Source organism: Sphaerodactylus townsendi, linkage group LG09, assembly GCF_021028975.2.
Source record: "Sphaerodactylus townsendi isolate TG3544 linkage group LG09, MPM_Stown_v2.3, whole genome shotgun sequence".
Lineage (NCBI taxonomy): Eukaryota > Metazoa > Chordata > Lepidosauria > Squamata > Sphaerodactylidae > Sphaerodactylus > Sphaerodactylus townsendi.
This window is the reverse complement of record NC_059433.1, coordinates 26,780,224-26,806,168: the sequence shown is the minus strand read 5'-3', so window position 1 is coordinate 26,806,168 and position 25,945 is coordinate 26,780,224. Positions and strand designations below refer to the sequence as shown.

Here is a 25,945-nt window from a genome sequence, read left to right as displayed (position 1 = left end):
AGTCAGGAAGTGACTAGCTGCAAAAGAAAGTGCTGCAGTCCAAGCGGGTTGCAAACAGAATCGAGGCTCAAAATTCTGAGATTCTGTGTTTGCGTGGATATTTTTATTATTTTTATTATTATTTTTATTATTATTTTTATTTTTATTTTTATTTTTATTATTATTATTATTATTATTATTATTATTATTATTATTATTATTATTATTATTATTATTATTATTTTGGATGGAATTCCCCAAGGTTATAGATGATTTAAAGTAGCTACTTGAAATACATGGGACACTGACTGGGAAAATGTTATTGCAGTTGCTGGAGTATGTGCTTTGTGGCTCACAAGTCAGGGAAAAAACAGATAGACTCATGTCAACATTCTTTGACCACTCAGACCTCCAAAGCTTTCATGAAGATATGATTCATTTCTAAAGATTACAGGCCCCAAACCAAACTGCCTTGCTGATGACAAGATGCATCATACAGAATTCCTAAGCATCACTTACATGCTTTCTGGAAGCACATTTACGGAGAAATCCTATCCAAAGTTTATTCAGAAGAGTTCAAATGAGTGAGTATAGCATTCTCTGACTCTGAGGTCCAAAAGGGTAACCTTTAAAGCCTGACTTTAGAAAACATTACTTATAGAGAATGTGAGTGCCAACTTTAATTTATTTTATATCAGGGGTCTTCAAACTATGGCCCTCCAGATGTTCATGGACTACAATTCCCATCAGTCCCTGCCAGCATGGCCAAGTGGCAGGAGCTGATGTAACGGGAATTATGATCCATAGTATCTGGAAGACCATCGCTTGAACATAATCCCTATGCCTCTCTATAATACGCACTAAACATGTGTAACCAATATTATTATAACAACACATAGCAACAGTATTCTACTATTTGTTTTCAGTGTACAAAAGGAATACTATAGCGCTAGTGAAATTTCCTTCTAAAGGGGGAAAAATATTTTTGAAGCGTGAATGTATTTCTTTCATAACTGGAATATATATCAGCTGAACCACTACCAAGGCACTGCTGAAATGTGCCAATGCGGCCCGGTTCCCAATGATAAGTCTCAGAAGTACTGTCAGTTCAAACGATGCCGTCATGCACTTATACAGCTAAAGTGGGACTCTCCTGAGAACAGCTGCCTCTGCCAAGATCTATGCCCAATCTGCACATTGCTTTTGCTTCCTTCCATATTAGTATTTATGAAGGTCTTCAGAAAATATTCAGGATCTGAAGAGATTCCGAAAGTGACAAAAAAAATTCTCATTGTCATGGTATTTAAGATTAAATGGAAGCAATTTCTTAGTATGTCAGGTTTAGCTTCCACGTGTTCATACCCTAATCCTTTAAAGTTAATAATTTTTAAAAGATTAAATTAAAATGCAACTTCTGTATTGGAACATGCAGCCGTAGAAATCTCCAGAAGAAGAGAAAAAAAAATCAGTTGCTGAAAACCGTCACTCTTCCGTCACTGCTGACATGGAGGGGGAAAGCCAAGCTAGCTCAACCTTGTTAAGGTCTCAGAGTCTAAGCAGGCCCAACCCTGGTTAGTACTTGGATAGGAGTCCACTGAAGAAGTCTAGGGTTGCTGTGAAGACAAAGGAAATGACAAACCACCTCTGAGCATATCTTGCCTTGAAAACCCAACAGGGTCACCATGAGTCAGCTTATACTAGGGAAACTACCATCGTTCCAGAGGGTGTGTGCTGTGGAATTCCATTCTGAAAGGCAGTCAGAAATCTGTTTGACTGCCTTATAATATCTCTACAGAACAGGCATACCTCTGACTTCGGAGAATGCTTTTACCAAGGTTACCCGGTGTTCGATCCAGTCTTTATATCGATAGTTAAAATTTTCAATAATAGCTTTCCATGGGTTGGATTTAAATTTTTCTATTAAAGAGGCAGCAATATTTATATATATAAAAATCTAACAGTGTGTTTGTCCCTGATGGTCTCCCTCAGAAGCTGCTGGGTGGGATCCACTCCCCAGGGTTCACATGATGTCCCTCCCCTGCTTGCAGGCAGGTAGTCAGACCTTTCAAATGCGCCAAAAGTCCATGCTACCTGAGCCAGGTAAAACGCGATCCTTTTCCTGGGCTTAATTGCACCAGGCCTTCTATGAAGCTGCCTCTGTTTAACTGTCACTCCTTAGAATGTTAAGTGCAGCCTGTGCATGTGACCTGCGGGATCATGGTATGAGGGAGGGCTTGAGGAAATGTTAAGGCCTCAGTAATGGGCAGAGATGGGCAGGAACAAAACAGTAAATAAGGTAATACTGTTAAGTAATACTGACGGTGGAAGTGAAACACATACACACTTTGCTGTGGGAGCGTCAGGTGGGGTTCCCCCCCACTGCATGAGTAACTCTTCTGAAGTCTGACTGTGCCTCACCCACTGCTACTCACACAATACACACATCCAGCTCATCACTCACACACCTCACTCTGCCCTCCCTCACATCCAACCACCACTTTACCCACTTCACTCACCCGTATTCTGCCACAGATCTCACCCACTAAAAAGCAAGCTGGCCTTTCGCCTTTTCTTCTAAGAAAATCCAGCGGGGTGGTGCTAGGCCAGCACTCACTGGTCTGGGCTTCTTTTGCAGCCATGGCCCTTTAAGAACCCAGGGAGCTGGCTCTCGATCCTGAGCCGTCTCCACCACCCTGCCTCTGCTGCCTGACTGGGATAGCCTGCTTGCCGCAGTTCTGCCTTACCCAAGCCAGGACTGTGCATGTCAACAAGCCTCATGGACAGCGGGATTCGCACTCTGGACAGTTCCGTTGTGGAATGGGAAGGGTTACCTTATACTAAAAAAAACAAGACAGCATCATATAATGATGTGCATTGAAAAGGGAAAGAAGGATTCCATTTGACCATCCCAAAAGGCTATGCTGGGGATCATTGGACCTGCATGGACATCTGTGTGGGTTGCGGACTATGATGAGAAGGACAATTGCCACAGCAACGCGTGGCTGGGCCCGCTACTAAAGAATAAATAAGGAACTGTGATATATATAGTACCAGGACACAAAGAAAATTTGATAACTCTCAATCCATTGAAGATGCAGACCTGTGTAAGCTGGCATTATGAATGCTCCGGCACACTGTTGTCCTACTTGCACTTTTTTCCTTAAAGACACATAACCAGTACAGAGAGTGTGTTCCAGCACTGCATAAGAGCTTCTAATCTTATAACTCCTAGGAGAATAAAAGCACATATATTTATTAATAATGGGAATTCAAGTGAGATATTTGTAACTGTACTCTGCACTGCATAACAGAACGAGCTATATAATGTCTCATTCAATGACAGTACCCTTCCTCTAATGTTATACAGCCAAAACAAGGTGTTTTTGTGACTGCAAATGCAGGTGCATCTTAGGTCCTTTCTGCACAGCAAATTCTGAGTGGGTTGCAGCCGGATAAATGAACCCGGCATCGCCTTGGGCTGTTCACATGGCTGGCTCTCCCATGGATAAGCCAGCACATCAGCCAGGGTGCACACCTTTGCACGGAGGTGCATCTTTTATTTTTAAACCTACCTTCCACCGATACATAGCTATGAAAGCAGGCACACAGCCTCCCCCAGAGCCTTGCTGGAGCCAGAAGTGCCTGCATGGCTCCGCAGGTGGGAGCCGGGAGGTACAAAAAAACCCAAGCGCAGCTGCATAATGCACCCCACAGCCGCAGTTGTTCACTTGGTCATGGCTGTGAGGCACGCTAAAACAAAAGAACTGCACATATCACAACACTTGTAAAACCCAGGAGGGAGGGAAACCTGGGGCGAACTCGCTTTAGGAGCGGGATCCATGCGAAGTTCCCCCCAAACCCTCGACCTGTCGCACCCTTAACCTATGTTTATTGGCCTGTGCAGAAAGGGCCTTCGAGAGCTACATATACCGTGGAAGGTGTACTAGAAATGGCAAACAAGCCACCTTAATAAATGTATGCTTTACATTTAGAATGGGAAGACTGCATTACGAAATAGTTGGTGAGAGCTCCCAGTTTTTTTCTTTTTTTCCCTTTTTTACTTGTGACTTTGATTTTCTGTTTCTGGAATTTTTCTTTAGTTTCTTCTACAACTGGGAACACAATGGAAGAGTCCAACTGGTGAACAAGAGTGTTAATTCAGAGCAGACTCCCTTGGAAGGTAGATACACACTTTGATAAGCACATCTTAAAGTACAAGAGTAGTACATTTTGTCATGTTCACTGCATATAGTTTGAATGGGAGCTTGTAATAACAGCTTTGCTGTCAAAAAGGGTATTCCCAGTAACAGCCTTCTGTGCATTCATTAAGAATTGGTTGGCAGAGGGTTCCCTGTAGTGATCCATTTTGCAAGTAGAGGCGGAACTCAAGCGTAATTTCCGTGCACTTAAGGGAGTCACTCACACAAGAAGATCAAGGTAAGTCATTTTTAGCAAAAAATAAGGAGACAGCACCACAAGTTAATACTCTCTTAACCGGTCACAAAATCATCACAGCAGTAGTGGCATACAGTTGACCCAAGTGCGCTGAAAAAAGGGGGAATTAGTAGTCCCCCCATTTAAAAAGTAGCTGTGGTGAAATTACATGAAAAATACCCTTCCATTTTAAATCTTTTTATAGAATAGCAAATGAAGTCTGTATCTTTTTTGTTGTCTGGTTGTATGTAGTAACATATGTAACTTGTAAACCTCATTTGACAGTTTACTTGTTTGTTCTTTAATGAAGAACAGTTGGTTATTATACCCCACGTTTCTCTACTACAAGGAGACTCAAGGCAGCTTACAATCGCCTTCCTTTCCCCACCTCTCCACAACAAGCATGTAATGTGTGTTACATGCGTTCAAGTCAAATCTCACTCATAGCGACCCTGTGGATCAATGACATCTGCAATAACCTATCGTTATCAGCCTTAACAGTCTTGCAAACTGAGGGTTGTGGCTTCCTTTGTGTCAATCCATCTCATGTCGGGTCTTCCTTTTTTCCTCACTGCCTTCAACTTTTCTTAGTGTGTCTTTGCCAGTGAGTGGTTTTCTCATTATGTGACCAAAACCCAATAGCCTCAGTGTAGTAATTTTACCTTCTAGGGAGAATTCTGGCTTGATCTGATCTAGAACCCACTAATTTCTTTTTGGCTATCCATGGAATCTTTAAAACTCTTTAAAAAACTTTAAAACTCTTCTCCAAATAAATAAATAAATAAAAATGTCATGCAGTTCTTCAAGTGACTACTACTAACCCAGGGTGGGTGAGGCTGGCTTCATAGCCCTCCAGGATGTTATGACCGCTACAGGTTCATCCAGCTCCTGCCAGCACTTGGCCAATTGGCTACCGCAGTTCTGGCGGGGGCTGATGAGCCCACTATGATCCTGAGGGCCAGAGTTGCCCACCCCTGCTCCTAAACTCCGGCGAACTACAGGAAATTTGGTGCCAATCATAGCTTCCAACCTCGTGTACACAAAGTAAAAATCACTAGGCATGTTTTTACCATGTATATGTACGATATATAAAGTTTCCCTCCAAAGGATATGGAAGAAATTATATTGTGTGAAGTAACAATCACATTGCCTGGTACAACACCTTTTAAAAGCCTACTGAGAAAATAAATAACCATCTATTTTACAAGAATGGTTTTGCTTCCAGTTTTCAATCCTAATTGCCTCTAGAAAGTATTCCTGAAACAAAACTGTGAGGAAAATATATAATTCGTATTTTCATGGGAGCGGAAGTGAGAAAGAACCTGTTAAATGGCTAAGCAACCACTGAATAAGATCTGGTTAGGTTTGCTTCTTCTCTGCTAACAGTCCTTTAATGCTTGGGGAGGGCAAGAAGTGTGAGTCAAAGAGCTCTTGACTTCCAGCTTTTAGCTTAAGGGAATGTAGCCTAGAGCTAAGAGGAACGGGGAGAAAGTGACTGCCTTTTTACTCAGGAACCTTCCCCCTCGTCTCCTGTATTATGTTTTTTTTAAATTACAGTTTGGGCCCCTATTGGGGCGAAAAGCTGGATATACTTTGCAATAAGAATACAGGCTGAGAAAACATCCAGTGCATAAATTTACTCAGATTCTAATCTGTGAACTATTAGATGTGTGAGGACAAATGATGTATGGGGAGATTTTGTGTAATTAATTTATACTAGTGTTTTTAAATCTATTTTTACTCTGGCTCATTCCGCACATGCAGAATAATGCACTTTCAAACTGCTTTCAGTTTGCAAACAGTTGTGAAAGTGGTTTGAAAACGCATTATTTTGCGTGTGCGGAAGGGGCCTCTGCCTCTGAATGACTGACGGCCAAAATTAAAGACTGACTCACTGACATGTATACTTAAAAAAAAATATTCCCTAATCAACTAAAAAAAGCCATTCAGACAAATGAAGGACCGGTATTGTTATTATTTTGTACTTCAGATTTTTAAATGAAAGCTGACCATTTGTTTCCTATTAAACAGTTTATGACAATGCATTTTCCCAGCCAGAAGAAAAGGAAGATTAGTTTTGGGAGGGAAAGTGTCACTTGTTCATTTTAAACCTATGAGTGGACTGGATTGTTTCACTGAAAGAAATGTTTGACTTAAGATTTTCCTAGTGTTTGGCACGAAAATCCCTGTTCAATATTGCCAATGCTGTTCAATGTAACCAGGAGGAGTACTACTAATTTTCCTTTAAGCAACGGCAAATTCTTAGCATTTTCATGATCTATATACTTACATAATGCTTCTAGGCAAAGCAATCTCCATAAAATGGAATAAGCGAAAGCCATTTTAAATATGCAATAACATTTAAATAAGCCCAATGTGCATCACAGAATGCTGTCTGTGTCTTTCCACATTTATAATGAAGTCAAAAATACTAGATTTATAAAGCAGCAATACAAACTGTTTCACTTCTTCCACCGATGCAAAGTAGAGTTGTTTTGCTTGTAATACAGAAAACAGAGCTGCTGTCCCAAAGCTTTCTGAATAATAGATGTCCTCTGGAAATTGCATCTTATTAAAAAAAAATTAACTAGCTGGTTGTAGCCATCTATGAAGGAGGCAATAAAATGGCCACATTTTGATACCTTCTGCCAAAAGGTAGTGTCCAAGTTGACATCTACAGACAGACAATAACAGTTACACCGGACATCTAGTATTAAAGGTAAAAGAGAATATCACAGTATCAGACGCATATAAGCTTTTGGAAAGGTTATGAAACATACTTCATCTATGCTACCTTTCATAATTAAAGACTAAGGACCAGCCATTCCCCGCAGCCCCCAGTCTTCTTTTCTTTTCTGCCATGTGAGTCTCCTCACTGGTTCTCTTGCCACACAGGACAAACTGTGATTACATATGATATAAGCAGGACTGCCTCTTTTATTCTTGATAGCAAATGCTTCATCACCTGGAGAAATTCCCATAATTTTCACTGTCGTGTGAGATGAGTCACATATCAGAAAACACATTGTTCTCCATATCCATTTATAATGTTCTACTTATACTGATCATAGGATTGAACAGATAGTCAAAGACACCAATCTACTTATTTGAAATCAGGCTTCCCAGTTGGACATTCTCCTTAGAAACAAAGGGTTTCTGTTTGGCTCTCTCTATTCACATACACAGAGCAAGATTTTTTACTTGGGTATGTGTGCCATTCTCATACTTATGTGGGATTAAGTTCAGAGGTGGGATCCAGCAGGTTCTCACAGGTTCCCGAGAGTAGGTTACTAATAATTTGTGTGTGCCAAGAGGGGGTTACTAATTGGTGATTTTGCCACGTGATTTTTGCCTTAGTTACGCCCCTCCTCTCAGCAGTAGCGCGCAGAACTTGAAGCAGTCTAGCAGGAGGTGCACTGACGTGCGTGGCAGCCTGCGCCTGCGTGCATTCGTTTCCCGCGCAGGGACTGGCGCAGCAGCTGTATCCTTGCCACAGCCCTGCCCAGGAATGCCCTGCCCCTGGAATGCCCGGCCACGCCCCTGTCGTGCCCTGCCCAGCCCCATTGGCGCTACATCACAGTTTGAATCCCGCCACCATGGGAACCTGTTACTAAAATTTTTGGATCCCACCACTGATTAAGTTCCATTAAAGAAAGCTGGACTTAGAATAAATTCTGTAGGTGTCTGGAACTACTGACCAGAAATAACATTAACAACAATAACAGCTGAGGTCGTTTCAGTAGTAACCGGCACCCTGGACGCCATTCCAAAAACATTCGGCAGCACTTGAAACATCTTCAAATCAACAAAATTAACATATGTCAGATTCAGAAGGCAGCCCTGCTGAGATTCGCATGAATACTACGCCAATACATTGCAACATCCTAGGCCTCTGGGTGAGGCTTGAGTTATAATGAAAGGCCAACAACCAGCTAAAGAATTGATCGATCACTGTGATGTCTGGTGTATTATGTGCCAACACTTTGTCTGTTTGGATTCGAAGGTCCCACAGGATCTTGATGTTCTCATTTTCTGGGACTTTCTCTGGACAATCTTCACACCAGTTTTTAGCTGTTCTCATGTTGTAATTCTTGCATAAATTCCATTGGATCATCTTGGTCACTGAGTTGTGCCTCTGTTTGTACTCAGCCTGGGCAATTTTTTTGCAGCAGCTGAGGACATGATCTACAGCAGTGGTTCTCAACCTTCCTAATGCTGAGACCCTTTAATACAGTTCCTCCTGTTATGGTGACCCTCAACCCTAACATTTATACATTTTACAGATGGAGAACACTGATGCAGAGAGTCTTAGGTGACCCCTGTGAAAGGGTCATTTGACCCCCAAAGGGGTCACGACCCCCAGGTTGAGAACCGCTGATCTACAGTTTCATTAGCTGCTTTGCACATGATCTACAGTTTCCTCAGCTTCTTTGCACAATTTGCACTTTGCATCATCTGAGGATTTTTCCATTCTGGCCTGGATCGATGGCTTGCTCTTGATGGCTAAAATCAGGGATTCAGTTTTCTTTTTCAGAGTTCCAGTGGTTGTATGAATGGCCCACAGACCAGGCTTTGGATCAGGACCCCAGAATGCAGCTGAGACGTCTGCTATAGAATCCCCAATATATTGTTTTAAGGTTGGATGTTTAGACACTGTCCCAGCGTCAGGATGCCTAGTGGGTGCTTGGAGTTGCTTTCTACTTTGGACTTTGGGGGGACGGGCATTACATATTGTATGACTGTTTCTAGCTGCTTTCACCATCAGGTGCTGGCCAAGGTCAGCTGGAATGGACACTTGCTCTTATCAACACTTTCTACATATTTCTCTGTCTGTTCACATGGGGTGTGTGGTTTCTCTTTTAATATACCGCTGTTTGCACGAGGAAAAGACAATTTTGGCTTTTCCAAGCTGTCCTCTGGTCGAATAAACCTCTGTTCTCTACAAGGTGTTGTTTCACTCATTGAGGATCTGACACCCAGTTTATAATTGTTTGCTTTAACTCTGATTGTACTGTATTTATTATGTTGGAAACACCCCCTACTACCCCCATGTCTGTAACAGGAAAGGCGGCATACAAATCAAAGAAACAACCAACCAAACAAATAAATGTCTGTTTATTTCTGGGAATCTCCCCATTTTTACATGAAACCTTTCCCAAATCCAGAATCTTGGTACACAGCTAGTAGAGGGTTTCAATAAAATAGTCCAGGTACATGTATATGCTTGGCACTTCAGGGAGATGCTCACATATAGGCCACTTGAGTAACAGTAGGCCATCCCCTACTGTTACCAATCAATACTGAAGATATTCTGGCCATTGAAATAATATTGTTGAATACAATGGGTTGATGGTCCACATATTTCCAACTTCACTACACATAAAGCAGTCCAGTCCCAATTACCCATTTAAAACCCAACAAAGAGGGACTACGGCCACATCAGAATTCAAGATCTCCAGTGGTTTTACAAAGGATCCTTTTTACATTTTAGTGATTGTGGTACCGATATTAGCTGGTTTTTTCATCAGTTAAGATGTTGTATCAACAAGCTAAAAGAGATTTATGATTATGAATAAGTTATGTTTGATTTGTACAAACATACAGTAGCAAAGCATTTCATCATCGCAAGCTCGCGGCCTACTCAGATGGTTCCAAAGACAAATAAAGAGAGATCCCAAACAGCACAGCCTCCTTGCCAGATCGCTTCTCAGACAAAAAAAGTACAGCAGGTGGCTATCTACTGTTCCAAATTAAATCATATACTGCATAGAACATTATACCGATCATTGTGTGATTCCCTTTGTTTAACATTGCTCATCCTCTTCAGTTTTCAAACTGAAAAGAAAATTATTTTAATGATGGATAAATCATAAAAAGAATACAATGAGGATCTGAATTATATTATTTAAAATTGTGTAACATAAGTGAAAAGCTTTGGCCTCTGTCTTCTCTCTTATACAGTCTCAATATTATTCTTTTATTAAGTAAACTGGGGCATATCTGGAACAAACTCTAGTTGAAACACCAGGTGGTTAACATACTTCTATCAACAAATAGCTTAGAACACCTTTATGTTACACAGCTCTATGTAAAAAAACATCCACCAGTGCTTAAAAACAAATCTGTGATCACAGCCGGCATGTGAGGAAGAACTTCACTTTACAGGTAGCTACAGTTTAAGAATACCTCGAGTTAGGTAGCCCAGCCTAGCTTGATCTTGTCAGATCTCAAAAACTAAGCTGGCAAGTATTTAGATAGGAGATCTCCAAGGAACACCAGGGTTGTGACACAGAGGAAGGCGGTGGTGATGTGACTTTATGGGCCCCCCCGAAAAGTCTAAGGAGGCTACAAACTTAATTCTTCAAATCTCACGGTATAATATTATAAAGAACAGGGAAGAAAATCCATCCCCATCAAGATACAGGCTCATGTTACTCTTACATTAGGCAAAGTTATTTTATATTGTAAACAGCTTTGGGTCCCTATTCGTATTACTTGGTACTTTCAGATGTGTACACGAAAATGGCATTTCCCACTTTCAAAAAGAGTATAATTAGCAGGCTTCCCATGTATGCTAACACAACGACTGCCTGAACTATGGATCTTTGGTATGCCTTCCTTGGATGTGTAGGGGCTGAAGGCCTAGTTTAAATGAGAATTTGGGAGTTTGAAGCATTGAAATTTTCCTTTCACAATCTTAACTCTGCATTGAACAAACTAAACATAAATGTCTTCCTCAGCAGGTAAAGCAGAAAACACTGTAAAGGGTATAGGGCACAGATGCCCTAATCTAACTGTCCCCCTTGCTGGTTGCCTCTAAAACAGTCTTTCCCTCAGCTCTTCTGATATCTTCCAGCCAAGGCAAAATATGGCAACAGTGAGAAGGAGGTGAATGGCATTATGCTTTAAGAGCCATCCATAGAGGAAACAGGCCTGGTAGTGTTGAGCATCTCCAGAAAGGAAGAGTTGAAAATCCCATCATAGCCAGCTGGTTCTGTAACAGCTGAGACCCCATAACACTGAGGACAGCTCCTTGTTATTCAGACTTAAACATCCCCTCCAAAAATGGTTTGTAAGCCAGTTCTAAAAGCGGAGTAACTACACAACAAGTCTACACAAAGCATGTGCCACACATACAGAATGCACCTCACCTTCAATACTGAGAGATACCTGTCATAGGTAAGCCTGCCAGCTGCTCAGCAACTGTTGTTTTTTGGCCCAAGACTATAATTATTTGCAGCTTTGCACCTGTCTGAAGTCAAGAGAGACTTCCTTTGTTCTGTGTTTTTTTTTCCTTTGGCAACAACATTAACCCTCAAGGTTTAAATTTAAACATATGTTTAAACAGCTATTAAAAAGTCCCTACCTTAAACTACATAAAGTCCCACCAGTTTTCTGTATGTCCATAACTGACTAAAGAAAAGATAAAAGTGAACAGAACAATGAAAATAAGGCTCTGCGATCTAACACTAAATCAGAGTTGAAAGCTGAAATGGAAGGATACAATGGCCACATGATGGCCATTCCAGGTAACTGCTCAATCAGCATTTTGGAAACATTTGGGTTCCATTTAAAAAAATAAAAAGAGTCCATTTGGTTGTCTTTAGAAGCAGGGGAATGCTTCACATCTGCCTTTGCACACTGACAACTCCACCCACTATGAATTAGTCAGCATATTAATTAGTCATAAACGACCCAGAGAAACATCAGTGTGTGGGAAAGGAACTTGGTATAGACTGAACTGCCCCACATCCATTTATGACATCCAGATGGTACAAACTCTTTTTTTATTATTTTTTAAAGAAAACCACTAACACTTGGTAAATAAAGTACATATGGTAAGCACAACTTTATCTGCAAGAGAAACACACAATTCCTCTGGTTACCTACTTGCCTACGCCATCTGTCAAACAGATGGTTCAGGTTTCATTCATAAGATTAGGTAGGGGCGGATAACTGACAGAAGGAGCCTCAAGGTAAATTTAGTCCCATGTACCAGCCTGCAGTGCACCTATTTTGAAACATTCGGCATTAGGACGGAATAAGCCACACTACCTTGCTCAGAGCGCGTCGCGTACACCCTTTTCTCTTGCGCACAGGTTTTACAGAGCTTGCTCTCCAAACAGAACATCAGAACAAGGTGGAACAGTTCACTGTGACCCACATCTTAAATGCATCAAAAGTCAGCGAGTCAGAAGAAATCACACATTATGTCCTCCACAGGGATATCCTGCCTGTGGAAATGGCAACTGTTGTAAACTCACATGCAACGTGAAATACTTTATCGACCCTTTAAATAAGATTCCCCACTCCTCCACATGAGAGGTGGGCTTGTCTCTAGTGAACTTGATTTCTTTCCTCGCTCCTATCCATGAAGCCTGCTGGGTGACCTTGGGCTAGTCACAGTTCTCTCAGAACTCTCTCAGTCCCGCCTACCTCACAAGGTGTCTATTGTGGGGAAAGGAAGGGAGTTTGTAAACCATCCTGAGTCTCCTTTATAGGACAGAAAGGCAGGGTACATAAATCCAAACACTTCTTCTCAACCAACAGAAAATATTTCCCCTAAACTTTAAGCTTTTTAAAGCTTTCTTCCTCAACTTCTGCCCCAACTTTTTCTTTTTTTAATTTAATTCTGTTAAATTGAACACAATTTTCCTTTTTGTCTCATGGGGACAGCTTAAACTTTGTTCTAGAGTAGAGCTCTCCCTTTCTTCCATCTGGCCTTGGGCAGAAATCAAGCCAAGGATTTCAGCAAGTAATTCAGTTAGGCTTAACTAATCTATAATAGAAATACACAGCATGAATCCATCTCATGGATTTATAATGTGATGCAATCAAAAAGATGACCTGCCTTGCTTTTTACAGACATATCCATCAGTAGAGCTCTGCCTGGGAGCTATGGTGACATCATCACAGAGCAGCTTCATGTTGCTTTACTGAAGTTTGCAAAATGGATTTCTTTTATAAAATTCAATTTTTTTTCCATAGGCAGCCTCCCCGTCTCAGGAAAATAACTGACCAGACTCTGTGTCATTAGTGGAAGATATCTTGAATTTGCAACTAAAGGAAAGAACTGACAAGGGAAAGGTTGCTATCAAAATAATCACCCCACTCTGGAACTGGCGCAGCTCTGCACCGGAATGGGTGCCTACTCTGCCGGTGCAAAGCTAAATACACCAGCCGAGGGGCAACTTACCTGGATGGGCTTTGTCCAGCTACACAGAGCTTGATCCAAAAGCCTCTGTTCTGGCCTAGGGTCACTGTCCAGAATGTTGTGCCAGCATGGCCAGGAGGGGCGTTCCAGAGGATGGAGCCGACTGGTCAGCTTTCACTGCTTGCCCAGGCCCCGTATGCCAGCAAAGCCAGCTTTGGAGATACCTCACGGTTTTTGAGGCATATCTCCACTTTCCCCTATAGGGGATGCTTTCGGCTGTTTTTCTTCTTCTTCTGTGGGGAAGCCCTTCGGAGACCGCAGGGTGCCACTGCTCTGGCCCGCTTTGGATTGGGCTGTAAGCGCTGTAAGCGCTTCACATATGTTGTGCAGGCAATGCTCACAACATCCTTGTAAGATGGTCAGCATTAACCCCATAGTACTCACTGAAAGGTTACGACCATCCTGCAAGTTCACGGCTGAACTAGAAAATCAGGCGAATGCAGACCTGTGACGGGGGAAGCATACTTGTTGCTATATTTATTTCTACCTGCCCTCATACAAAGAACACATTGAAAACCTCCCTTTTTCAGAAGTCACCAAACAAAGTCCAGTTTGCAAAAGTGAAACCCTGTTCTCCAGAGTAGAGTCCACCTGCTTGTAACCAATACCATGTGGCTCTTATGCCTACAATATTACATACACACTCAGCACTCAAATCAGAACCTCAAAGAAAAAGGACCTGTTCCAGGAAAATAATATTTCCTGCAGGGACATACAGTAGTTATTTCCCTCAATGGATCCAAGGAGTGCCATCAAGCTGGCCCGTTTGAGAAATGCCCTTGGGTAACCTTGAAATTCAAGAAAGGTAAGCTAACCAAATGTCATACTGGCACCAAACTCTGTTGTCACCCAATCTGCAGGTGGAGAAGGGACTCTGTGGTTTAACAGGAATAAACCAGGTGTAGACTTATTATGTGCATTCTTCAGATAAAATTCAAATGGTTTTTCAATTGTTCTATTTCACAATGTTCTTTATTAAATCAAGCCGTGGACTTCTATGGCATGAAGTATGGATGTCCTTGGTAAGACAGAGGGGAATTGAAGAAATGACAAATTTACTTTAAAAAATGAAATGAATGCAAGTTTATAAAAACAAACCGGAAAACAGCATTCTGCCAGAAACAGTGTCTTAGTTCAACATGCTAAACACTGTATGTAAAAAATTGGCCCACTAATTTTACTCAAAGATAGTTTCAAAGAGCAGCCAGGTTGTTCTGTAATTGATCAGTTAGATTCAAGTCTAATCCCACCCTAGAGAGCAATAAGATTTTTAGGGTATAAACTTCTGAGCATCAAAGCTCTTTGATTCTTGAAAGCTTGAATTCCAAAAAATCTTGTTAGTCTCTCAGGTGCTAGTGGAATCTAACTGATTTTACGTCGGCAAAGTAGAAAAGCAAACACAAATTTCTGCCAGTCACAGATCTATGTTAAAAGGACAACCAGTATCCACAGCAGTTTCAACAACAAGTGAACTGACCATCCCAGATACTGAAGACTACTTCAGTGTTTGAATTTAGTGTAATATATCTAATGTAAGATGGAACCAATTACTATTTTTGTTTAAAGTATTCTGCACTTCAGACTGTGATGATGAAGAAGGAGGAGGAGGAGGAGGAGGAGGAGAAGGAGGAGGAGAGGAAGGAGGAGGAGGAAGAGGAGGAGGAGTTTGGATTTATTTCTCCCTTTTCTCTCCTATAGGAGACTCAAAGGGGCTTACAATCTCCTTTTCCTTCCCCCCTCACAACAAACACCCTGTGAGGTGGGTGGGGCTGAGAGAGCTCCGAAAAGGTATGACTAGTCCAAGGTCACCCAGCTGGCGTGTGTGGGAGTGTACAGGCTAATCTGAATTCCCCAGATAAGCCTCCATAGCTCAAGTGGCAGAGTGGGGAATCAAACCCGGTCCCTCCAGATTAGAATGCACCTGCTCTTAACCACTATGCCACTGCTGCTCGTTTCAGAGGATAAGGGAGAGAAGCTTTACAGGGGTTGCTGTGGTTTCCCTGTAGGTCCCAAAGTTGTGCAAGGACAAACGGCCTAACCCAACTTTTTTTGCGAATAGGAAGGCGCTCCAAAGGGTGATCAATACTGCACAAAGGATTATCGGCTGCCCTCTCCCCTCCTTGGAAGAAATCTATAATGCCCGAAGTCTAAATAAAGCCCAAAATATTCTAAGGGACCCGTCTCATCCAGCACACTCTCTTTTTAAACTGCTACCATCTGGCAGACGATACAGGGCCCTCAGAACTAGGACAAAGAGGCTTAGAGACAGCTTCTACTCTAGAGCTGTGGCTATGCTAAACTCCGCTGCTTCATATTGATGTATTTGGGGCTATGTAGGGATGGGTGGAGGATGATGATGTATGAGTCTGAAATTGCATGAGTCTGAAATTGTATGAGTCTGAAATTGTGTGCATCGAGGAATGCTGCTGTAAATTTCGTTGTGCGTGCACAATGACAATAAAATGCTTATGCTTATGCTTATGCTTTTCATGGATGATTTTCAAGGCTGGCAGGCCTCTTGTGAAATGAGGGGACAAAGCAACCAACCATTCCGGTGCAAAAATAATGTAAACCTTTGAAGGCAGCTGCCAGGTTGTTGATACACGTACAGGCTCCAAGATCACCATACCCCCCACCAAGCATTTCTACAACAACCAACAGTTACGGTTACAAAACATTTTAAACTTTACCCAGCACCCTTATATATTAATACTGTCATAGCCTTAAAACAAAACGCAGCACAGTTTCAAAAGGCCCTGAACTTAAAAACCTCTCAGGTGGTTTTTAAGATGTTAAACATTAAACAATGTGCATAATTCTCTTAACAGACTGTTTCCCTTTCCAGAAAATAACACATTAAACTATTATGCCAAGATCCAGTGTGTTTGATATAGTGTCTCAGAGATTAAGCTGCAAATCAGGAAGCTCTTGAATCAAATGTTACCACTACCACGAATTCAATGGATTCCCTACCCAACACTTATTTGCTATTGTAAGGAATATAAGATAAGCTGCCCAAACATGCCAACACTTAAGAGTTATTACGGGACATCATCGAGCTACTGTGGTGTAATGATTAGAGGGCTGGACTAGGATCTGAGAAATCCAGGTTTCAGTTCCCACTCGGCCACAGAAGCTGGCTGGGTCAGCCACACACTCGGTCTAGCCTACTTCACAGGATTGTTGTGAGAATAAAACGTGGATGTGGAGAAATTATGCAAGTATGTAAAATAAATCAAGAGAAATTGAGGTACTTTCCAAAGCCAAGTCCAGGCAGTTTTTCAACCTCCACATAAATTTAGTACTCTTTTACCCCACATGTAGCACTCAGCATTTTAAGCTGCCCTCCAGTTTGCCGTTAACAAGCCAAAATGGGGACCAAAACAGGAAATAAATCTAGACTTAAAACTGGGCAATAATGAGGAACCAAAGTGAAGAAGTAATACCTTATTCAAAACCTGTGACATAAATTTGAACACAGATAGGCAAACCTCTGGCCCAAATACTGAACGATAGCACCATCAGGCCATTCTGCTTAGCACAGAGGCCCAGTTCTCAGTGGAAGTGATCAAGAAGAGCTTCTGGAATTGGCAGCACCACAGGAATTCACCCTAATGCCTAGCCAATTACACCTCCTCTCTCTCTTCACCTGCCCCCTTTTTGGTTTGCTAGCACATCAACATCTTTACAGGCAAACACTGTAGAGAAACATTTTGACACCCAGGCCAAAAGGATTCTTATCCTTGAACAAGAATGGCCACAAAACCAACTCCAATACAACCTGACTTTTCAAGCACTACAAAATAAATCTATAAGATTCATATTTTTAAAAAAAGTTTTTATATGCATAAGTTATTGCAAAGTGCCAGAAGCATAAAATGGCCAGTGTTGTACTGCAACTACATAGTTTCTTAACTGAAATAAAACCACTGTAACATCCCCCTCCCGCATTCTTTTAGACCATAGGTGTCAAACTCGTGCCTCTCCAGATGTTATGGACTACAGTTCCCATCATCTCCTGCCAGCATCATGCTGGCAGCAGATGATGGGAACTGTAGTCCATAACATCTGGAGAGGCACGAGTTTGACACCTGTGTTTTAGACTGTCTTCAAATATTAAACAGCCGTGAAAGAAGACCCTAACCCCATGGTGGCGAACCTTTGGCGCTCCAGATGTTATGGACTACAATTCCCATCAGCCCCTGCCAGCATGGCCAATGGTTCCAAAGTGCCAAAGGTTCACCACCATGGCAGCCTAACCCATCTTTCTCTCCCGCAATGAGACTCAAGGTGGCTTACAAACTTTATTCCCTTCCTCTCCCCACAACAGATACCTTGAGAGGTAGATGGGGCTGAGAGAGTTCTGAGAGAACTGTGACTACACCCAGGTCACCCAACAAGTTTCTTGTGTAGGAGCAGAGAAACAAATTTGGTTCACCAGATAAGCCTCTGCCACTTATGTGGCGGGGTGGGAAATCAAACTCAGTTCTCCGGATAAGAGTCCACTGCTCTTAACCATTACACCATGCTGGTGTTCTTCTAACACAGCAGCAAGGCTGCACTGCTCCAAGAAATATCTACCAGTTCTTAATATTGTGCATTGCTATGAACTATTCAGTTATTAACTTAAAGGCCAAGTTTGATGAAAGAAATGAAGAGCTTTACTATCACATCAACTAATCAAGGGGAAGAATCTACTCTAACTTTGCCTTTTGATGTTGCTGGTTACATTATTAGCTATAAAGCTCACTTGTTTTGCAAAAGGATATAAGAGGTTACAGTCAACATGACCTCAATCCATATGAATGACAAAGTTGTCCATAATATTTCCATATAATTTGGTTTTTAGACATATGAGGAAATGTTTACTGCAGAGTTCATTAAAAGGACACATTCATCTACGTCCAGCAATCTCAAACAGATTTCAAGTGGTCAAGAATGCATTCACACAACCGCATTCTTTATCTTCACTGAAGATCTCCACATTATCTACAATTCTAAGCAGGGTGCTGGTACTTCTGTTCTCCCTGCTCGATAATACCCCATGTAGGCGTGCCCCCAAGGATTTGGCGGATGCTTTCCTACTTAATCCCTTCTGTCCAGGAACAGAAATGTCAGACTACTAAGGGGTGATGTGAACAGAGATGTAGGAGAGCATGTATGGCAGCATAGCTGGCCATTCAAAGTTACAACGAAACCATTTGGGACACTTCATGATGAAAATGTTGGTGTCAGATACTTAAAGAAGAAACTGTAACCCTATTCCTTTCTGTATCCTAAATATATTTTCTAAGTGAAGGAATATGGAAGAAGAAGAAGACTTGCAAAAGAGTACTCGACGGGCTACTGGGGTGGATACTGAATTGTTAACAAGTGGTGTTAATTATACTTCAAATCCAAGCCACTGTACCGTACATGTTCCAAGTATAACTGGAGATGGGGATACTGACTCTGTGTCTCCTTTAATATGATCAAAAGAGGAATCTGATGTGTGGTCTACCTCATCAGAAGAGCCAGAATCATCCTCAGAGGGCTAATTACGATCTTCCAAAATTGGTTTCCAAGTTGTGATTAATGGTTATACCCGCTTCCCTATATAAATATACATGAGGCAGCTCACAACAATAAACAATGGAAAATAATAAAGTAGACCAGAGATAATGAGAAAAGAGGGGGTACTAGTGGCTTGAAACACCAAAGTTAGAGTCATTCATTCCACAAATGGTTGGATCACTGGAGGCATCTTGAGTACTATGAGCTACATGAGTTGGCACGTGTATTGATAAAAAGGGCACAGAAAGTTGTAGTTGAGTGTATATGAAAATAGTTGAGTGTATATGAAAATTTGAGTTGTAGTTGAGTTGTAGTTAAGTGTATATGAAAATATGATCAAAGGTCCTATAGACCGGTGAGAATGGGTTGCAGAGTCCCTGTAGAACTACCCACTTTTTGAAAGGACCAGATGCTAATGCACATGTATAGGGAGTAAGGGTGTCATACTTTCCAGTTATTTTTGTATGCATGCTGAGATAATCAGCAGGACAGAATGGCTAAGTCACTCAAACACCACAGAGAATTCCTCTACTATTCCACCCTAGACTTGCTTTTTGCTGTGGTACCTTATGAATTTTTTTGTACTCAGATCTCCTGGTCAACTTCCTGCAGTCCTGGCCTTAACCCACTGCAGCAACAGCTCTGGATTTGTTTTTATTTGGTATATATATTGCCCCTCCCAATATAGGCTCAGATATTTGACTTCCTGGCGCATAGTCCTGGCGTCACAAGATTTCTTGTTGCGTGTCTGTAGGTTGGAAAGCCAGGTCAGGAAAACTGGGGTGGAGTCATGCCTCATTGGTAGAGCAGAAAACCCAAAGTTCAATCTCTGACATTCCCAGTACAACGTATAATGCAACAGGAGATGTGGAAGATCGCTACTGGAGACCCTGGACAATTCCGTTGGCCAGAATAGATAATACTGATCTTGATAGACCAATGGGGGAGAATTACAGCTCTGGAGAGGAGGAAACCAGTGTTTTTCCACATAGTGAAATATCATTTCTATCAACACGGAATGAATAAATTTCCCCTTCAATTAATCTGGGTATTGAGTTTACGCAGGAATATTTATTCCATTTACCCTCACAATAAATCCTAGTTTTCCCAGAAACAGAGTACAGTCTGTGGCATACAGTCAATGACCAGGCGACTGCGCAGTTCTGAGGGGGCAGAAGGGGTTCAGTCACACACAGATTCAAGTTCAGAAACACTATGGAGGACAGAGAAAGCAGGTGAGTGGGGGATATTGCTGATCATTCGTTTTGAGCAAGTGCCCCTCTGCTTCAAAGCACGCACCCACAACGATAAAAGGGTAAGACTTATAACAGCCAGAAGGCTGAGGGCTTCGTGATCAGGATAACTGGCTGCCCAGCACAGCATATTTAACAACACATTAACAGCTGGTGTTCAGGAAATCAGGTTTTTCTTGGCAAGAGAAGTGCTAACTCATTGCCAGGCTGCGGGTACTTCTGCCTACAATGGGCACACAATGCATGGGAGAGGAGGAATTTGTAATTGTTCCTCTACTAGCTGCAGCACACCAGTTCAATCCAGCTCTGCCTCTCTCCCGCCCCCCCGCCCCCCACTCCACAACAGTCTTATTCTTCCAAGCGGACCAGCTGCCTAGCTAGAATTATAACTATGGCTTATGCTCACTTCCAATAGATACCCATCTGCACGCCACGCTAAACAATTGATTGCATAAACTGCCATGTGATTGTTGGGTAACAATCTCATCTTTACAAAAAAAAGGCAATCTATTTAAGGCTACATTAGATACACAATGAGAATCATGCTCCTACCTATTCTGTTTGCTGATACCAGTCCCCTATCAGAAGGATGCTGGGTTGCACTGCAGTTTAAAAATCAGCATTAGAAACAGTTTGCGTAGCAGCTGTGGTAAGTACAGAACAGGCAAAATTAATGTTTGGACATCTATAGGTGTTCCTATAGCTATTATCCAATTAATTTACATTAAGCCACAGATTGTGGCTTTTTTTCCCCCCTACAGCTGAAGTGAAAGCCTGTGGCTTTGTGACAAAGTTTATAATTCGATCCACCGCTCTTGTGGAAAGCCTTCGAATGTCTAGAGAGGGACAAAGAAAGGGCATTCTCATTCCACGAAGAAATGGGCTCTCAACAAGGTCAGGGTTCAGGAATAATGTAAGACGGCTGAGCAGTTCATTTCCTCTGGCCTCACTGATGGCATCTGATAACTGAGAATAGAGAGCGCACCGAGCTGGGATCAGGTCTGACAGACAAGAGTGGCTCGCAGCTGCTTTTTCCTCTCAGGCCTCAAGAGATGGCTGTAGTGTCCGAGGACAGGTGATACCAAGCTGGACCTAGACCCAGATGTGATGCAAAGGCGCCCTCCACTGGCCTACCCCAGCACAACTGCTTCTCCTCTCTGAGGAGCCAACTTGGAAAAGATTATGATAACAGGGTTTTTAAAATTTCAAACCACTTCTTTTTTTAAAAGGTGCATATTTGCATGAAGTGACCTGAAAGCAGGTTAGGCTATTGATCTATCTAGGCCAGTATTACTTACATCAACCAGCAGCAGCTCCCTAGGGTCCCAGGCAAATAAAGGTGGTTTAATAGTTATCCCTTCCACATCGCTGGGGTTAGGCACGCCACCCCCTACAAACCGGAAATCCACATAAAAAATTTTTGGCCCTCTGTACCAGAGAAAAAGTCTGATTTTTTTCTTTTCTTTTTACTTTAAAAAACGAAATCATGTATATTTATGGCACTAAAATATAAAATATGTTAATATTATATAATACTATACACATATTTAATGCATTTCTGAGGCCCCTTCCACACACGCAAAATAATGTGTTTTCAAACCACTTTCACAACTGTTTGCAAGTGGATTTTGCCATTCCGCACAGTTTCAAAGAGCACTGAAAGCAGTTTGAAAGTGCATTATTCTGCTTGTGCAGAATGAGCCTGAGTTTCTAAACTTTTCCTATGTCATCCAATGCCCTTCACATGTTGTCTTTCGCAAAGCTCCTCCCCCCCCATTTATAATGCCCGAAACATAGCAAAACCATGATGATGAAAATCGCGATGTGGAAGGGATAACTGTACATCTGTGAATAATTTCTCAGAAACCCAGGAAACACTGCATGAGAACGACTGGAACTAACATGTGCAGGGGCCAGCCTATCACTGTCCATCAGCTAAAAAGGAATGATCTGAAAAAGGTATGATTGCCGTTCTGTTGCTGAAGCACATCAGGCTATCCCAACAAGCTACCTCAATGACAGACCAAAAAGGAAATAAATCTTTAAGCCACTCTGAACCTGATGGAGAAGGAGGAGTACGTCAAGTACTGCAAAGGTTTAAAGAAGTGAAATTAGAACTTCAAGACAGTGGGTTACAAGAATCTGATATATCAACTTTACGGTCTACAGATTATTTTCTATAATTCACGCAACCACTATCAATAGGTCTTTTTTGTTTCCCAAATAAACTCATCCTGTTATGCACAGAACAGGTTATTTTTGGACTACAATGGGCATCCTTTAAATAAAGATTTTTTTCCTTTTACAACCGCAATCTGATTTCTTCCCCCAATGACAGCAACTTACTTAATTGAGTTTCTGAAGTGGTCTTCTGCTGGATTCTTTACAGTGCAGCTGTTCAGTAGCCACAGATCTGCTTCTGAAGCGTTCTCTGGAAAACAGAAAGATGCATTAAACAATGAGAATTTCGTCTTCAGTCCCCATAAAAAGAGAAATGAATGAGTACTGTGATCAGAAAAAATACTAATATGTAGCCATCCTTAATGGAATGCTTACACTCGTTTAAAAATTGTTACAAGAATTAGATTTAAGTGCAGAAAGAATATTTCAACAAGTCTTTACACACACACACCCACACACACACACACACACACACACAGAGAGACAGAGACAGAGACAGACAGACAGACCGACAGACTGACCGACCGACCAACCGACACTGGGATCCTAAAACTAAGATTAAAACCAGGTCTGCAATCCTGATTAGGCAGAGGAAAACTAACCTGGATTAATTTGTGCTGCTGCATTAACAGAACTCAGGTATTGGACTCAGTGTTTAACTGAGGCAAGTGTAAAAGCTTGGCAAAAGACCACATGTTTAACTTTGTATACAGCCTAAAATTTAATGTAGTCATCCTTGCCTTAAATATAGTTCTCCTGCCTTGTTATGATATAGACATAGAAAGTAACTCTGCATAACAAAGCAAAAAAGTACAGAGCCCCCCCTGCCAAAAAAATCCTGTTGACAAAACTTTCTCACTATTTTCAACTGCAAGAGCTGATGAAAGACACGAACAGTGTTTGGTGACTATCCTATCATCTGAGCAGAGCCTTCTGCGAGATCAGTAAGTCTCTGTACATGGGCCTTCTCTGTTGTGGCTCGGAATGGTCTGACTTATTAGGCCACAAGATTCCCACTCCCCTGGAATTCTACAGACTATGCATATTATTTAGAAGAGCTTTTTTCCACATGGTTTATGGTATAATGGAATAAGAACATAAAAACATAAAAACAAGCCAGCTGGATCAGACCATCTTTGGGGGACACCACTCCTTACATCTCTCCATTGTGAGAATTTCCCATTTACACCCACTCTTTGCTTCCTGTTTCTCAACCAGTTTTTAATCCATAGGCCATACCACTATAAACAGTATGCAATAACGGTTGCAGTGTCTGTTATCCTATGTTGTAATTGCTACATCTTTTAGCATATCATGTTATTGCTTATGATTTGTTCCTGCATTGCCTCTGATTTCTACAATCCTAACCCAACTGCATTGATCACTGGCTAGCCCATCCTGTCGACTGTATTGACTTACACTCAGTGGTGGGATTCAGCAGGTTAGCACCACTTTGGCAGAACCGGTTGTTAAAATGGTGCTTGTAAACAACCAGTTGTTACAATTATTTGAATCCAACCACCAGAACCGGTTATTAAATTATTTGAATCCCACCCCTGCTTACACTGCATAATGTGCTGTCAGGGTCAGTGAAAAGGCAAACTATAAATAATAAAATAAAGTAAATTGTAAGAGTGTATATTATTTTTATATATATTAGAAATATAAATTAGAAAGATGTTTACCACAGTATTTTTTAAGTGCTAGAGCCGTATCCAAATGAAGACAAACAGTGCAGCCCTAAACTTGCACATAACTCTCTTCTTTTCCCACTGAGAAATCTACATCTCTGCAATGCTTTGGGAATTCAAATAGGCAGGAAGAAATTTGCATAGTGAAAGCCTGGAAGGTTAAGTGCTAGAGCACTTTGTATTGTAGAAAGTCCTATATTGCAAATATTCTAATTGAAGAAGAAGAGAAGAATTTGGATTTATATCCCCCCTTTCTCTCCTGCAGGAGACTCAAAGGGGCTTACAATCTCTTTGCCCTTCCCCCTTCACAACAAACAGCCTGTGAGGTGGGTGGGGCTGAGGGAGCTCCGAGAAGCTGTGACTAGCCCAAGGTCACCCAGCTGGCGTGTGTGGAAGTACACAGGCTAATCTGAATTCCCCAGATAAGCCTCCACAGCTCAGGTGGCAGAGCTGGGAATCAAACCCAGTTCCTTCAGATTAAATACACGAGCTCTAACCTCCTACTGCTGTAGGCAATAGTGCTTTCAAATAGTGCTTTCAAAACCTGATGGAGAGGTTATTTAAAGGCTATTTGAGAGGTTATTTAAATCAAATCTCTGAAATAGAGTGGTTCAAAAGACAAAAACCAAAACTGCCCGCCTTATAACCCTGCCCTGAATATATCTGCTACCACAAACAGCAGTATGCCAGTATCTGACAGTTAAGAAATCATGAGATATGCCCAGTTGTGTATGCTGGTAACAAAGAACCCAACAACAATATTAAATCACCACTGTTTAGCTTACAAAGATAACTCAAAGCAACGTGAATGTCTTTTCCAAGAAAGAAATAATGCACTTAAACCACATCATCATCACACTTTTATAAAATGCTGCCAAGTCTAAAGAAATTCAAAAGGTCACGGAAACTTCTGAACAACCGAAACACAACAAGAGGTTCCATAAGGACAAACTACCAGTATTATGCAACAGAAACTGGAGAACTTGGTTTTAGAAAAAAACATCCCCAACTGAATCATCAATGTAGATAACCACAGAAAGGACCAAAATATTTACACTTAGGCACTGTAGCTAACATCTCTGTTTGCATCTCTGCTCCTTTTTCCCTCAGCGAGCAATTCTGTTTATTTCACTGCTCCTTTAGATACTAGTCTGAGTATCCTCAAATACCACAGCCTTAGCTTATCATCTGGGTGGGAAAAGACAGATAATTGTTGAACTTGGTTGAAGTTAAAGCAAAACAGACAGTACAAACGGGTTTCAAAGAACTGGAACGTGGAACAGAAACAAACAGGGCCCTATCACAAGGAGCTAGGCACATGCTCTGCCCTTACGTTGCACATTGCTGAGGTGCATCCTCAAAAGGCCCACAGTCACATGAGAGCAAGACAGGCAGGAACTTATATATGAGATTACAAGATCCTGACTGCAGTTAGAGAATTTTGAGCTTCCTGACGCTGACAAAACCAATAAAGCCATGGCTTTCTAAAACACGGGAGCATCCTCTATTGCCATCAAGTTTCTTAATTCAAACTCCTCACTTTATCAACACTTAATCTGATGATCCTCTTTAGAAAACGTCTACCTCTCCATCCTTAGGTTTTTTGAATGTTGCTTCTTTCTTCACCCAGCTCTTTTCCC

The 25,945-nt window shown here is 41.6% G+C and overlaps 1 protein-coding gene across 3 annotated transcripts in view; it reads right to left on the bottom strand.

The window, feature by feature from the left end:
• CDKAL1 (CDK5 regulatory subunit associated protein 1 like 1) overlaps positions 1 to 25,945 on the bottom strand; it is a 354,507-nt gene that overhangs the window by 267,458 nt on the left and 61,104 nt on the right. For all 3 annotated transcript variants that reach the window (XR_007245481.1, XM_048508020.1, XM_048508022.1), the window contains one exon: positions 22,780 to 22,864. Coding sequence is in view for 2 of the 3 variants with exons in the window: in XM_048508020.1 (XP_048363977.1) it covers positions 22,780 to 22,864 (85 nt within the window). In the remaining variant the exon portion in view is untranslated. The remainder of the gene's footprint in view (positions 1 to 22,779; positions 22,865 to 25,945) is intronic.